General features: G+C 37.6%; 1 protein-coding gene across 17 annotated transcripts in view; it reads left to right on the top strand.

Annotated features, from left to right (window-relative positions):
* The window catches only part of RBMS3 (RNA binding motif single stranded interacting protein 3), a 1308700-nt gene that overhangs the window by 1148122 nt on the left and 143526 nt on the right, over window positions 1-17052 (top strand). For all 17 annotated transcript variants that reach the window (XM_057491391.1, XM_057491386.1, XM_057491384.1 and 14 more), the window contains one exon: window positions 15504-15610. In XM_057491391.1, the coding sequence (XP_057347374.1) occupies window positions 15504-15610 (107 nt within the window). The remainder of the gene's footprint in view (window positions 1-15503; window positions 15611-17052) is intronic.

Raw genomic sequence — 17052 nt, 5'->3', positions numbered from 1 at the left:
CTACAGAACATCAAATACTAGGGATTACATCTGGTTCTGACATTTATTAGCTGTGTAGAGTTGCTCAACCTTCTGGTTTCAACTCAAAAACAAGTTATTTTGATTAATAAATATGGTAATACACTAATGTCTCTAGCACATAAATAGCATCATTTCAAAGTATGTCACTACATAACTCACCTTATGAAATTTCACCTGTTCTTTAGAATTTACAGTTCATATCAAATCTTAAATTGCAATTTACTTTCCATTTTTATAGCTCTAATCAGAAGAATATTCTGATATATCTGTTCTCATTATGTTTTGAAAAAAGGCAGGGAGTTCTCCCTCTACTATCTAAAACCAGCCTTCTCACACTGGCTTCCCATTTAAAGGGCCAAGTGATTAATTTACAATATGGACATTCTGCTTAGAACCAACTTCTCTGTGAACAATCATAAGATTGAATCTAGATATAGGCCCTTTCCAAAGACCTCCTTTTTACTCTTCTGAAGCCTTAGGGCATTAGCCAAATAAGATTGCACTGTGATGTGCCCCAAACCAAGATAGGAGCAGTTCACCAAATCTCATAAGAGAGTTGTTTCATTTCATTCTCATACAGAGAAGACAGATGTTGCTAGTTAGAGCTAGATGCTAGTTTACTTTCCTTAAGAGCACCCAAAATGGAAAAAGTAAAGAATGGTCATACTTTGTCCTTTATTTTATCTGGCAAATTCGACAGGGTCTCTCCTGTACTATGTCTACAAGAGTGAAACAAAGCTGACTGTTTTACAGAAGTGTAGCATATGGAGGTCTTTTACAAAGTCAACCCTGGTAAAACAGATCATAATCCATATAAAAGAAAGCTCTCCTTCTTACCACTATAAGTTTTATAGTCTAAAATAGAACCTTTGAACTCTCCTCACTTCTGAAATTCATCACTGTAATGCCTGCAGAGTTTTAGGTCTATTTTCAATTGACTGTACTATTCCTATGGTGAGAATAAAAGAGAGACACAGCTTCAGGAAAATGGCTCTAAAAGTAAACTTTTATATGTGCCCAACAAGATGAATAATGCCTAATATTTATTTTGTGTGCTTCATGGTTCATAAAAGCTATCCCTCTGCCTCACTTACATAATGGTCACAGAATTACTCCCAGTCTGTCATTCATTCAATAAATATTTACCATATGCTACTATATACCAGGTTTGAGGTTAAGTGCTGAATGTAAATTCATATGGTCCTATGAGTTAGGGGGCAGCCACAATTTATAAGTTCCAGAAATTTTAAGTGACTGCTCTAAGGTTTTGCAATGAATGAGTGAAGGGTAAAATTGGGATTATGAAAATAAAACTCCTTATCAGCAAGATGATTCTATAAATCATACCTTCAGCCATCATCAGTTTGTGAGAACTATGTCAAACATGACTTTTCCATTTCAGGAACGCTCATAGACTCCTGGTTGGTGACTCCTTCTACATATTTTACATCTAATTGTCAGGCCAGGAAATTCAATCTGTGTTCAGTGCAAAATATTTATTTCTTTGGTTATGATTATTTTTAAGTAAATTTCTGCCATTACTGAGTATGTCCAAGATATAACTAGTCAAATTTGCAATGATCTTTAGGAAACCAGGAAAAGGTTTCCAGCACCTACTTTAAATGAGAAAGCCTTCTTTACCGACTTATTAAACATTAAATGTATTATTAAGAAACTTAGAGACTCTCTTTTTAGGCAGAAATATTTCATATACTTGACAGATATATTCACTGTCTGACTGAGTGAAAATGGAGTTGGTTTATTCAGCTGAGAGGGTGCAGAACAATCCCAGTGCTCTGCTTTTGTCAAGCCTTAGGGCAGCTTTCAAAGTGTATTCTGTCCTAAAAAAAGAAAAATAGGAGTGCTTACTAAAACTGTGTGTGTGCGTGATCTGCAATGTTCCAGAAACTACATTGCACTTTGGGAATACAAAGATGAATAATGCAGAAATCCTACCCTCAAGAGGTTTTTGAATTGGTGGAGAAAGACAAACATGAGTGAGATGAGTGTTTTACATGTGACAAATTTGATGTTTATATGGTAGACATAGACATGTAAAGGAAGAGCTTGGAATTGTCTTTTGATTTTTTTATTACTTGTTTCATGTCTGCTTTGCTATCACAAAGAAAATTCTTTAAAGGCTAAGACTATGTCCATTTTATTCACTGCTTAAATCTTTCGTGGATAGCACAATACCTGGTATGCAGCACTAGATTCAAATTAATTTTGAATGAATTTCCAGCAAGGGTGAATGAATAAATCAAATAAATGTATTAAAAATTAATTTATGGTAAGCCTTTCTATGGGAACTTGGGGAATGGGAGAAGAGGTCAGGAAGGCTTCTATGGAAGTGGTTAAGTGGGAAAAAAGGGCAGCTAGTCAGACAGAAGGAGCAGTATAATAAATCTAGGTGTGGCGGTTTCAATCCTTTGTGAGTAGTCCTGTATGTGCAATGGAGATGTATATATTTAGGTCATAATGTTGGATATTTTGTGCTAAGAAGCTTGGCCTTCATCCTGTAGATGGGCATGTGGAGAATTAACATGATAATGTTCATGTTTTAGAAAGTTGTGTAGGTAATTGGGAGTCCCTGTAAAATACCTTTAATGCTCAGTCCCAACAGAAAAATTTATACTCATCTAGAAAAAATGGATGGAAGACAGTTACTCAACCTTCCCCTGGGGCAGTCCAGCCCCTAAGCTGTTTTATCCCTTTTTTTGTATAGCATGAACAAATGGATATTCTATTTTATAGCTATTGGTACACATTGTTTTTACACTAAATTCCACAGGTGGGGCTGCCACAATATTTTTTTTTTATGACTCCCTAGATTGATTTATCTGTAGCTGTTTACAGCATGTATGATCTTTAATACCTCTTTGAAACTCTCAGTTTCTAGTGTCTAGGTTAAATTTGTTTGGTATTGATTAGTAAGGGATTCGCGCTACATGAAAGCACTCTTCAAATTGTCACAATATCAGTGCCTCGACTCTTGAATTAGAAGTTCCGTCTTGAGTCACAGCCCTTGTAAATCCTTTATCCACTGAAGGTGAGGTTCTTATCCCAGTTGGTGCCTTGTTAACTGATACCTACACAGTAATATATAACTTTCACTTTGAAACTGGTATTATATTTATTTCTACTAACTCAGTTTGCTGCATTTGGGGAATTCGCTCAGTCTCTAGCACAGGAAATATATGCTTAGAAACAGCATGTGGGAAATTGAGATGTTTTCTTGACCTGAGTTTGAGTTCAGTTTGAGGGTGCATATAAGTTTGCTTCTTTGGTGGCGGATTGAAAGTGGATACTGGGAAGAATCCTGGTGTTTTTCAATATTAGATTTCCCCCTACCTTCCTCCCTCCATTTGTTTTTTTCCAAGGGCAGTTAACATGAGTTCCATATGATATGAGAGTTACACCTAGGGTTAGGGCTTGGAATTCTTTCTCGTTTGTTTTCTTTTGTGAGTAGGCTAGCTAGTTATTTTTAAATATGGAAATTATAGGACTCTATGCTCTATTAAAAAGAAACATTTGTGCCCTCATTCATCAATCCTTTAAAATTTCATTAATATAAAGAACCTTAAGGAATTATTTTGTCTGTCTACATTTACTCAATAATTTGATCAGCAGAGAATGGAATGTGTATTACCTTGAGACACTTTGTGAAGCCAATGGGGTGGATGCGAGGCAAAGGTGAAGAGGCCCAGCTCCTGACTTCCATCACATCGAATTCTCATCACAGTGGAGAAGAACATGGAACTGCATTAGGGAAATGTAATGAGATTGAGCTGGTCCCCTATTTATGGACATTTATAAATTATGGTACATGATAATCATGCTACAATACTGAGCAGCATTTGAAAAGGATGACATGGGCTAATGTGGAAAGCTCTTCTTATGTAATTACAGCAAACAACAGAGCCAACCTGCTGAGCCATAGAGCCCCCTTTGGAATGCAAAATAAATAAATAAAAGGAATAGATAGATGGATTAATAAGTGTATATTTATGCATTTCCCTGGAAGGAATTAGAAGAAAAGGGAGTGGGGGAGTTGAAAAAGAGGTCTTGTGTTTTTTATTTTTAACCTTTGCATAGTTTGAATTTACTAACTCCATGATGTCTTTCTTCCATTTATGTATTTAGTCATTTTTAATATCAAAGGAGTACGTGCTCTATAAGATTATAGCTGTACTTTTTCTTCTCTCTACCTCTTTCTTAAAAAAGTGTCATGTGACCTAGAGTTTATAGTAATCTATAAATATTACAAACAGTATGCAAAAAGCTCTACCAGAGACAAGCACAGCACTGTGGAAATATGGAGAAAGAAGGAAAGAGGCAAGAGCAGGTGTGGCCCATCTTGGTCAATAAATAAGATCCTTGTATTGTTAAAGACTCTTTACATTAGAAACCTTTTCCTTGATGTTTGCCTTCCAACTACATGAGGTTTCTCAGTCTGTCATTGGGGACATCAGTCAGTCCTAGGTAAGTCAGTTGCTGCTTTTTGGATGTGCTGTCACTTTCCACTTAGTGTCAAAATATTGTCTTCATTCAGCATAGATGATGTTTCAATCATATTCCCAAAAAAGGGACCCAATTTAACCCTCAGCACATCTACTCGACACACTGACTTTCTTCATTATGTCATTTGCTAAATGGTTTCTGGTTTTTCTTCTAAAAAGAATCTTTTGCTATATGAAAAGAATTATCAGAGAGTTGTTCAAAATTTTAAAAAAATGATACTGTTTTAATACTTAAAACAGAAAGGTGAGACAAGTATCAAATGATTTCACTCATCTGTGGAGTATAAGAACAAAGAAAAAACTGAAGGAGCAAAACAGCAGCAGCCTCACAGAACCCAAGAATGGACTAGCAGTCACCAAAGGGAAAGGGACTGGGGAGAATGGGTGGGAAGGGAGGGAGAAGGGGACAAAAGGGGCACTACGATTAGCAGACATAATGTGGAGGGGGGCACAGGGAGGGCTGTACAACACAGAGAAGACAAGTAGTGATTCTACAACATCTTACTATGCTGATGGACAGTGACTGTAATGGGGTATGTGGGGGGAACTTGGTGATGGGGGGAGTCTAGTAAACATAATGTTCCTCATGTAATTGTAGATTAATGATACCAAAAAAAAAAACCAGAGGTGAGCCTGAGATAATTCCTTAGGCCATAATATAATTTATCAAAAAGTGATTTTCTGTGTCTGTGTCTAGGCAAACAGCTGTTCTCTGTTTTTATTATCACTGTGGGGCATTTTCCTTTTCTGTAAGGCTGTTCCCCAAAGTAGAAAATTATATAGAAACTAAATATAAGCAGTAATCAATTACTGAGGAATAAAATTAGGAATGTACTTGCAAATTACACTTTATGTTATTAACTTTTATTTATTTCCACTGTTTTTGTTTATATTCCTTTGCTCATTTTGGCCTAAATGATAGGAGTAAACATGTGCCTAATATAAATACAACCCATGTAATGTGTTTATTCTGTTAAGACAAACTGTTATTCTGGTGACAGATTACATGGTTTTAGGAGATCTTATCAGTTGCTTGGTTTTTAGTTCTAATTCTAACCTGTGGACAGAGAACCACTATAGTCATATATTAATGAGCACTCAATCTTTTTGTTCCATCCCAACATTATGAAATCAGTCATAAGAACGGCTTAAAAAACTCATTTCTTTTTGCCTCTAGTGGTAAGGAAGAGAGAAAGTAAGCCATTTGATTAGAGATCCAGAGAAAACACAGTTCTGGGTGATTTTGCCACCAGCTACCACAAATCAACTGGCAATTCATTAAACTTTTATTTTCCTTATTGACAAAATAAAGGGTTTAGATTAAATCCATTTTAGAATCAGATGACAGAAACTATATGCCTTCCAAGATGGAAGTGTATCCTAAGAACTACCCAAATCACTACCCCTCACTTAATTATAGTATACAAAACATAATTAAATAGTAAAAAAGATGCTAGAAGTTGAAGAGAAACATAGCCAAATAGCTGCCTGGATAGAACAGCAGCCAGTCTTCTGGAATTAGTTGGGAAAAATAAGGGTGCAGGTTCTGACACAGAGCTAGTGACAAACATGCTTGCATCTATCATTTTTACAGCATTATTATTTATTCCATATCAGTACGGATTACTGTCTGCATATGAAAGGAAATGAGGAATGCTGGTCAGTTAGGAAATACAAAGACCATGGAGCGAGTGCTGAATAAAGTTCAAGTTCATTGTTTTATGGCTGCAAGTTTTCAACCTCAGGTCTATAGGGTCCCAGGTGTTCTAACATCATTTTAACTAAATCCTATCATTGTATCTGTCTCATTCATTCATATTATCATTCAGCAAACATTTGACAGAAACCTGTTCTTAACTGGAATAATTAACACTTGGCATTAGTCCTTCACATGCTCATTCATGATGTGGGGGAGCCATGTACATGAACTGTGGCATTTCCAGACTCTGGGGTACCAGATGTGCTCTCTAAGCTGGGGGATGTTCTGCGGCTACAGTGCTGTAAGTCCACATCCACTGTGTACTCCCAAAACACCTATTAATATTTCTCTTCCAGCATTCATTGCAATCTGTTAGAGTTTTCCTTTTCCCCTTGTCTTTCTCCCCCTCTAGACTGTGACAACTTTGTCACATGCAAAGTCCCAGATCGTGCAGCACATATGTACACTGAATAGATATTTAAAATAAGTAAATAAATGAAGGCATGTGTTAAAAATACTTCTAAGTTTAATATCCTTCAGTTAGCATTATTTTTTAATTCATTCATATGAAACAGCTTTGTAAAGTACAAGTCACCTTGAATATCACAGGAATATTTTTTTAATTGATCTACATCCACATGTTAAAAAAGTTCCTGCATTAAAATTTCATTATATTTTAACTTAGTTCTTGAAGTTGTCTTTTTTAAAATTCCTTCATCTCATCCCTCCAAAACTGTACAAGTTTACCCCTAATAAACTACTGCTGTTGTCGTTAGCTTTTCTTCTCCACCCAGCTCTTCCCACCCTATGTTTATTTTATTTTATTTTTCTGAAATAAGATTAATAATCTGTCTGAGGTGAGGATATTTTGTATTTAGTATTAAAACCACCAGACTTGTAAGTTTTGGTAATAAGGAGATGTTTTTAAAAACTACCCTCTCTACAATCCCATATAAATACTAGAAAAATTTAAATCAACTGAATGCTAAAAAGTGGAATGTTCAACTTCTCTCTGTGCTATTGGTATGTATTAGCTACAACGTATTTCACTATCTCCTCGTGAAATATAATGTTAGAAAATATTCTTAGTGAATCATAAAACTGAAGGTGTGCTAAGTCTTGGATAAAAATCAGAAGGAAATTTTTATATTAATTTTGCTCAGCAAAATACTTATTTGCTTAAAGCAGCAAATCCTGTAAGCCATTAGATCATCTTATTAGTTTATTCACCGGATGTTTCATGTTTAATACAAAGTTTGGAAGACTAGAAATACTCCACTTAACAAACAAACAGTAATTACTGCTTCATAATTACCATGCAACTTTATTGCCATGCATTGTTATAATTATATTTTAAATACTCCCCATTTACATGATAGACCATAATGTCTTCCATCACATCGCAATCTGTGGCTTATAACTGCATCTCACTTCCACAAAGGCCTCTTCTTCATTTAGTCTCAATTTTAACTACTGTTAAAAGAGACTAAACAAAATTAATTAGCACCATAACATGGCAATCAGGAAATTGTAGACAATATAATATTTCTGTGCTACTGAAGTCCTCTCATCCATCTCACAGAGGATTTGTGTGTTGCAGCCAAGATGTCTTCTTTCTTCTTTCTGTAAAGGAGCCAGTCAGAATCAAATCAGTGCTTCACCTTTAGTGTGCACTGGGGATCTGGTTCAAATGCAGATTTTAATTCAGTAGGTCTGGGGAAGGGCCCAAGATTCTGCATTCCTAACAGACTGTCAAATGCTGATGCCACCGCTGCCAGGCCTTAGACTACACTTTGAGCAGTATCTCTTTGAAATATCCTGTACACCTGTGTGCAAAGGCTGTTAACAGTCTCCACACGCACACTTACCTCCTTTATCCTGACCTCTGCTGTAATCACTTTCCACCCACAAGCCAGGAAATTCATTCCTATTGTTAAAGGACTTAGCACAAACAGACACAGCACTCAACCAAGGAAGCACGGGGTGATTTCACTCTAACGTGAGCTGCGGTACTCAAAGAAGGCTTTCCCAGGAGTGGGACACGTGAGCTACATTCTAAAGGTGGATTAGTGGTTTGCCAGATGGTGGGTGTTTGTGTGGGAAGCTAGGAAAGGAAATTCCAGGCAGGAGGAAAGCATTTAGAGGTGAAGGGACCAAAAGCCACTGGGTGACAGGAGACTGATGAACGACATGTTAAAGGCACAAATTCTTATCTTCTAATGGAGGAGTTTGGGTTTTATCTTACAGGGATTTAGGAATCACCTAAAAACTAAGAGATCATATAAATCTTAATTCATCTAATTTGCTATTGTTTTCTCTTCCACTCTCAAGGAAATATTCTCCTTTGGGAAACTATCAATCAGAATCACATGTCTGGAATTCAATGACATTATTTTGGAGAACCCATGTTTTTTTATGATACATTTCAAAACTTGCTTTGTGGGGTTTTATTTTTGTAAATTCATTTAGTACAATGCTGTGGCCTGATCTGCTTTCCCATAATAATCATCTGCAAATTAATAAAGTAACAGAAGATAGCTCAACTTAACAATGTCAATGAACACAGAAAAGTCATTATCAATATCCATAGCATAACAGCTTATGGAGCTAGCTAAGATTTGAAGCCTTTAAGACACCGTAAAACACAATTCACAAAGATATCTCAGTTAAAAGCTAAAAAATTCCTACTCCATGATTTTCTTAATTTCATTTAGTGTTAAAAATAATTTTTTGAAAGTTCTCTTTTTCAGTAATGGAAAACTTCAAGGTGGGTCTAAAATCTAGAATCTCACAGTCTATCTATACTTGATCCTTGGAGGGCTAACATTATTATTTGGTAATTCTTTTTTCCAAGGGGGCTTCTGCAAAATGTCCATATGCCAATGAGTAGAAGAAATCCTACAGCTAATAATTCATTCAGGGCCTTTTCTTTTCCTGCCAATGTTGTTCCCTAATTCCATAGCTCCCCAGGGTTCACAATAGGGGCTTTAAAGTATGCATGTGTTTCTGTGTCTGTGTATATGTTAGGGAAGGAAAAATAATTTTCCTTCTACCCTTCTAGGTTCTTGGCTGAGACCAATTTGAATAAAGACAGATTAACAGGAGAAAAACAAAAGAAGTTTAATAACATGTACACCTCCTGTTACCCAGGAAAACTAACTCCTCAAAATGGCCTGAGTCACCACCTTTGAATATTACCTTCAAGTAAAGACAAAAGATGTTGTTCAGTGGAAGCGGGTGGAGGCCGATTAGGGGAGGTGGGCAGGCAAAGAGCAGGAAAGGGGGCCCTGGGGACAGTCCTGAGGCCTCGCTCCACTGGTGAGAGCCTCGGGAGACTTAGAGCCATCCTTCTCTTTCAGTACAGAGAGGGAGACACCCTTACACATGGAGATTTCCCGCAAAAATGTAAATGGCTCTTACAAAAGAGTAACTTCTACTAGGTTTTCAGTTTCACCTTTGCCACTTCTTAAAAGTAATCAGCCTAAAATAATCCTTATGCCAAAGAGGTGTATTTTGGGGTGACAAATTCTGCTCTCTTTCAATATATATGTATATATCAACTCCCTTGTTTAAATAAACGTGTGGTATATATGCATATATTTATTATACATATTGATACATATATTTACACAGGGAATTGAGAAAATGCTTCCTTTTTAGAAATGTAATTACAGGTATGTGATTGTTTTAGGGAGAGTGAACTTAAGGTAGAGATTACCTCTTTCAACAAAGCATTCCTGGAACTTGCCTCTAAAATAGTTACTAAGCATTTTAATATAGGATTGGAGAAGGAGAACCCCAGTGAAACCTTGCTGATGTTGGGGAGGAAAAAATTTTCTCTACCTTTCAAGACTCTGTTGGCTGTTCTAGAATGAAATGGATATGAGACAGATTAACAGGAGAAAATCTAATTTAATTATGTACATGAAGAGCCTCCATAAGACTATGAAGCCCACAGGCAGTCAAGCAAATGAGGCTTATATGCCATCCAGAGCTAAGAAGTGGGTAAGGCTTTGGGACTTAAAAAGGAAGGCAGTTTATAGGAAAATGAAAAAGAGTAAATGTTTTGTAAATTCTTTCCTGGGTCAAATAGAAACAATGGACATACGAATTTTAACAAACAGACTTTGCTAAGTTCCTGTGTGTCAGTGACACCTAGTTCATATTATACTGTAGTTTAATCTATAAGGTGATAACAGGTCCTCTAGCTAAATTCCTTAGGCAGCTAGTGGGGAGGTTGATGTTTCTTCCTGAGCCTTCTGTTTCTCAAAAATAATTACAACAAAATAATCCACATGCCTAAGAGATACCTTTAGGGTGGCAAATTTTGATCCTTTATACTGTGTAGATGGCATGATACTCTTCCTAGAAGTAAAATATAGCTTTGATTAATTTAAACTGTCAATAGATCTGTTGCTATTGAGTGACAAAAATGTAATAATAATAATAATTTTAAAAGAGCAACAACAGAAACAGAAATGACATTCCGTCTAGGCAATTACATGTTCACACACATAGCAGGAGCATGGCTCATGGGAGATGATGGAAGCCAGACTCCGATGATAGCTCAGGAGTGGGACCTGGGCTGTGGTGGCCAGATGGTCCAGGGGCAAGCTATAGTCAGCAGGAACCACTGTGGACACACACATCCTCTCAATGAGCAAATCTCATTGTCATTCTTGGAGTATAATCAGTGGCAAGTTCTAAGGCCAAATTGCCATGTGGTTAAAATGGGACAAAGCTGATGAAAATTAAGCCCAGTTGATTAAACCCTCTGAACTCCGACTGTGACAAGTAACCAAGTTTCACAGCTGATGACTGGGCCTTGGCTAATAGAGATGGCGAGCAGCAATAATAATTGCAGCTAACATGGATTTAATGTTTAATTAGTTATGATGCGCTGTTTTAAGCCCTTTCCACTCATTAATTATTTTAATCCTCACAACAGCTCTCTGAGTTGGTAATATTATTGTCCCATCTTATGTATTAGGAAAATAAGTCATAAAAATGTAAAAAAAAAAAAAAGTGTCCAGTGTTTGGTAGCTGGTAAGTCAGGGAGCCAGATCTCAAACCCAGGAAGCAGACTGCCACCCCTACCAATTAAATGCACCCAAAATATGTTTTAGGCATCTAGAAACATGAACAACCTAAAGAGAAGCATTACCATATTCTGGGCTACTAGAAGCTGTATACTGTGTACCCTCAGAGGGTCAGTGTCAGGGGATAATGGAGAGAATCCTGCTTCAGGCAGTAGGAAGTATGACTCATGAAAGTCATACTCCAAAGAAGCATAAAAAGAAGAATCTGCAATTTTTCACAGTAGGAAAGTTAAGGAATTTCTAGATTTTTTTGCCTTTTGTGAGAAGTTTATATAATTACCAGTGATAAACTCACATGATAGAATGACCATCTTATTTGAATGGATGGATGTACCTTGAATCTTTAAAGTGGCAAGAGAGAAAATACTCTGTAGTGAGGAATTTCATTCATATATTCATATGTATATGAATATATATATACACACATATCTATATATATATTTGAAACTCACAAGAAATTTTCTTATACATAGTTTTGGGGCACAGTGATTGTGTTTACAATCTCAGTTTTTCATCTGGAGAAAGAATTTTCTTTCACTGCTTCTAATGTGATGGCAGTGTTGGAGAGAAAGAATTTTCCTCTATCCCTCAAGGTTCTTCTCACTGGTCTAGAATCAAATTGACATGAGACAGATTAACAGGAAGAATAAAACAAAGTTTAACGACATATGTGTGTGGATTTCATAGGCATGGGTTGCAAAGACCGTCGGGGGCAATGAGGTCTGTATGTCATCCTGAACCAAGGAGAAGTGGGTAGGGGTCTGAGACTTCAAAGGAAAAGGGGAGCAGTTCACAGGAATATAAAAGAGTAAATGTTTGGTAAACAAATGTTTGCTGGGCCACATGGAAACAATGGGGCACAGAGAGAAATTCTAAGACATAGCCCCATCCCTCCCTGTGTACCACACCTAGTTCACATCATAATAGTTATCTAAAGTGATGGCCCTCTTCCTGCAGCAGGTCCTGAGTCTAAATTCTTTTTATGGAGTTGATGAGGGAAGGTCAGAGTTTCTTCCTGAGTCTTTTGGACTTCGATGCTTTCAGCTCTGACATAATCTGCCCGCCAAAGGGGCATATCTGGGGCAACCTGCCTTTGGTCCCTACAGTAGGGACAGTCTGCAGACGTTTCATGACTCAGTCTTTCCCTTTGTGATCTTCATGGCTTCAGCAAAATGATGAAAATCAGAGGCTCTTAAGAGCAGACAGTTGAAAAGCCTTTGTGCTCCATGAGGAATGATGTTTGTTAGAATGACTGTCTTATTTGAATGGATGGATGTACCTTGAATCTTTAAAATAGCAGAGAAAATATTCTATGATGAGGAATTTCATATATATGTTCATATATATATATATATATAAATCTCACAGGAAATTTTCTTACACATAGTTTTGGTGAATACTCTTTGCTCTATAGACAGAGTTGTGTGCCAGAATGAGTTACATATTCCCTACGTGCTGTCTATAGGACAGGAAACATTTTGTGTGTTTTATTTCTTTTTCTCTTGGTCAATTGTGATCCCCTTTCCGCTGTTTGAGCCATTTCCTCCAATACTTATGAATAGAAAGCTGCTTCTAATAAAATGTAAACTAATGGAATTCTCATAAATTCCATCATGTTTTCTTTTCTTTATCCAGATTAGTAAATGTAAGGAATCCTAGGTAGGAGTGGGAATGGGGAGGAATGGGTGTTGGGGGAAACGGTATCAGTTTCCTGCTAAGAGAGTAATGTTGGATATCAATTACGAAACAAAAACACTAGTAGTGTGAAATAATGCAGATTTATTTAGCTCACACGATTGTGGGATGGTCTTGACTGACCTCACCTAGGCTTATATCTTTTCCGTGGTCAGCTGCATGTTATCTATGGATCCCTGCAGATCCTCGAGAGGCTCACTCATCTCTAGGAGGCGGCTAACCATCAGATGACCTAGTTTGACCTCTGCTGTGAAAGCAGGGATGACTCACCTACATTTGTACCTCATCCTGCAGCACACTAGGCGGTGCGTATTCACATAGCCATGCAGAGATGCAAAAGAAGCAGGCCCAGTGCCTAAAAACATTTCAACTTTCAGTGTGTCTCATCTACTAACATCCCATTGGCCAAAGCAATTCCCATGGGGTCAGACCAATAGCCCGAATGAGAGGCCTCAACAGTACTGTTCGTCCAAAGGCAAAGACACTGGATGGGTGAGGAATTAGGAGTACGTGGGGGAGGAATAAAGATTTCCTTCCACGGTACTAAGTTCTTGTCTGACACCCCCTGTAATAAACAGGAGAAAAACAAACAGAAGTTTAATAACATGTACCTCCTGTATACATAGGAGAGACCTGGGAAAAGTGAGTAATTCTCTGAGGGAGCCCAGGCCACCATCTTAAGTACCTTGTCCAGCTCAACAAAAAAGATGTTAGGGAGTCAGTCATTTAGGAGAGGTGACCAGGTAAAGCATGTAAGCCAATGTAAGGCTGCTGTACAGACTTGTCTTTACCTTCTCCACTTATAAGAGCTTACAGAGATTTAGTATCATCCATCTCTTGCTGCTACAGAGAGGGAGACACCCTTGCAGATGTAGATTTCCCTTACAAATATAAAGGTCTCTTACAAAAGGGTCACTTCTACGCAGTTTTCAGAGCTTTTCCTTTATCTGCTGTTTCTTAAAAACAATCAGTCTAAAATAATCCTTATGCCAAAGAGATGTATTTTGGGGTGACAAATTCTGCTCCCTTTCAAATAATAATAGAATTAATCTTCAGCAGAACTCATTTTCCGAGGGGGTGGGAAGAGGAGGAGGTTCGTTTTGGTTTTTAGGTTGCAAATTTACAAATTAATGTTTGGTTTATTTAAGCAAATAAGCTAACAAAATCCCTCCCAGCCATGTTCATGCATTGATCAAGTTTGTTAGGCCAATATGGCTTTCTCTTTATTCATTCTTTCAAAAATATATCTGTGTTTGCAACCAGTGGCAATTTTTCCAGTCAGGTAGGGATGTGGAGGGGATGTCAGTTCTCAAAGAATAATTTTTGCCCTTCTGTGTTTCTAAAGGTTTTGCCATTTTGCAATGTCACTATTGGAAGAGCAGTTCTGTCATACTTCAGTTTGGTTCACTTTTTCTTAGGAAGTAAGTTTCTGTAAGTCACCCAGGACCACCACATCTTCCTCCAGTCTGTGATTCATTGATTAGGGCCATATCCTTTGGCTATATTTACCATGTGGTTCACTTAATATCCAAATAACTGTTCTCCCTGGGATTCTGACTGGGTTTTTCTGGGAAGCTGGAAAGAAAGGGTAGAATGGACAGTCCACTTCTAGCCTTTTTGAAATTGTGGGGGAGTAATGAGGAAAAGAAGAGCTCATTTGGTTGCAATTTGGAACATAGTTCCCTTTTAAGAAAGACGCTTCTAAGTATCTCTTTCCAGAACAGAATCCTACAGCTTCTACACTGAAAACATAGTGGCGGTGAGAAATATTTATCCACACACAAATATGGGTTATGTTGAAAAGCCAAATTCAGCTCAGTAAATTGTAAAGATCTTATTGGCTTTACTCAGCCACTCCTGAATCTGGCGATGCCTGCCTCATCTAGCTGGTAGAAAGGAGTTCGGAGGAGCTCTACAAAATGAAAGGCAGAAGGGAGGGGGGACAAGGAAGTTCAATGAGCACAAGGTGGATTGGTCACCGGGAGGTCATGTCCCTTTAGGGTTTGGCAGAGATCTGTCAGGCAGATTATCTCACTAGGGCTGACCTGGGGGGGCCTGAGTGACTGATGAGAGACTCCATTCCTGGGAAGGGCAGAACCAGCAATTAAGTTAAGTTTCGTGATGGGGAGCTTAGCTTTAGTGACTCCCTTTCGGGCTTGCGGTGTTTGAAACACTAACCTAACTGGGATGGGTGGACACTGGCCTCTTTTTTTCTAAGTCAAATTCACATTCTGTTCAAGTGATTATTTTTTTCAATGATCTTTGCTATATTCTTTTATATTCTGCCAGTACTTTTTGAAGCCCAGATAGTTAGAACAGCGACCCACAGGATTTGGACTACAAGGGAGCCAAATAATCTCTCCAGAAGCAAGACTTCAAAAGACATGCCTCCCAAACTACTGTGACTCAAATCATCACTTCTTCTGAAGGGGGATTTGCTAATATAGAATTGGTTTCTTATCTTCCCAGCCCCTAGTGAACCTTTACTGTGCAAATTCGCTGATGGAGGACAAAAGAAGAGACAGAATCAAAGCAAATACACCCAGAATGGAAGGCCTTGGCCCAGGGAAGGAGAGGTGAGTCCTGACTGACTTTTGCTCAGAAATTTGGCAACAGATATCTCTCAGAAGGGCCAAATAATAATAGAATTAATCTTCAGCAGAACTGAAGTTTAAGGCAGACATTTAGGCAGATATTTAGGGCCATGATGAAATCAGGTCCTGTGAAAAACCGCTTCTAAGGGGAAAATAAGTAGGACTCCGTTAATATGCTCAGGAGAAAATTACTTGAGGAGGGGCATAGGACTTCAAAATTGACCTCAGTTCTGCCTTTCAGTAAGTCTTCCATCTTTAACCAAACTTGAACCCGACAGGCACTCACTAAAAGACTTTCCAACAAAGAATTGATCCATAATCATAGGAGTTAAGAAAATACTTTCAGTGAAATCCATAGTGAGAGTTGAATGTTCGTGTTTTGAAAAAAGCAAACAAAAATTTAGATTTATTTTATTCTACCCCTGAGATGCTTTACTTACACTTATGTTGATGCATATATATCCATATATTCATAAACCTGCTGTTCTGTGCTTTATATATGTATATATCAATATGAAATACGATTTTCTGTTGATCAAGGAGAGAGAAAAGTTGATACACACAGAATTTTGCTTCTCACAAGGAGAAAAGCATTTAACAGTTAGTTATCCATTTGCCGTCCTAGCACAAAACAGTAGAAATGCAAGCCTATGGATTCAATGCCACATGAGAATAGATTCCTTTTGATTATTTTTGTTGTAAGCAGAAGAGGAAAAGGTGTCTGGGCTTCTAAGAGATCTTTTCATTCTTTGTGAAATGGAATGGAGTTGTTTGAATGATTTGAATAAATGCCATTTTTTTTTTACCAAGGCCATAATTTCAACAGAAGAGCTTTATTTAGTATTTCTATTCAGAGCACCTACTTCATCCATTTATCATTTGAGAGGCAGCCTACTTGATGCAAAATTTTACACTTTCAGCACTGGAAGAACAGTCATGAGGAAAGAAAAGAAGATGGGATTTTCCTCAGCAAAACCTTTAGCTATTTTTTAGTATCTAATGCTATCATCTGTTTTGAGTACTTCCATTAGGGTCTCAAAACCCCTCTTTAAGTAGGTACCTATGTTCAAGTACTCTGTAATCTGTAACTCATTACCTTAGGAATCACCATTAAGCACCTGAACTAATGAAAAAAGGCAAGAGTTTCAATATTTCAACATTAGAAAGGGAGTTTTTGTTATGCTCAAAAGAGGAAAAAGGAAGGGAATGATGAGGAATGTGTTTTTAGTGATCAGCAGGTAGCCCCTATGGCCCCCAAGAAGACAGCTGATTTCTGACAGCACTCATTACCACATGAGTCCCGTATGAGATATCCATAGTCTAGAAGGATTCATTTGATCCTGTAAAATTTGGTTGGGTCAAATGCCTGCTCATTAGAGATTTCTGGATCACACACTATAGCCAAAAGCATCAATACCCATCAG

Source organism: Manis pentadactyla, chromosome 14, assembly GCF_030020395.1.
Source record: "Manis pentadactyla isolate mManPen7 chromosome 14, mManPen7.hap1, whole genome shotgun sequence".
NCBI classification, from domain to species: Eukaryota; Metazoa; Chordata; class Mammalia; order Pholidota; family Manidae; genus Manis; species Manis pentadactyla.
The sequence above is the reverse complement of the archived record's forward strand: the minus strand, read 5'-3'. Positions and strand labels throughout refer to the sequence as shown.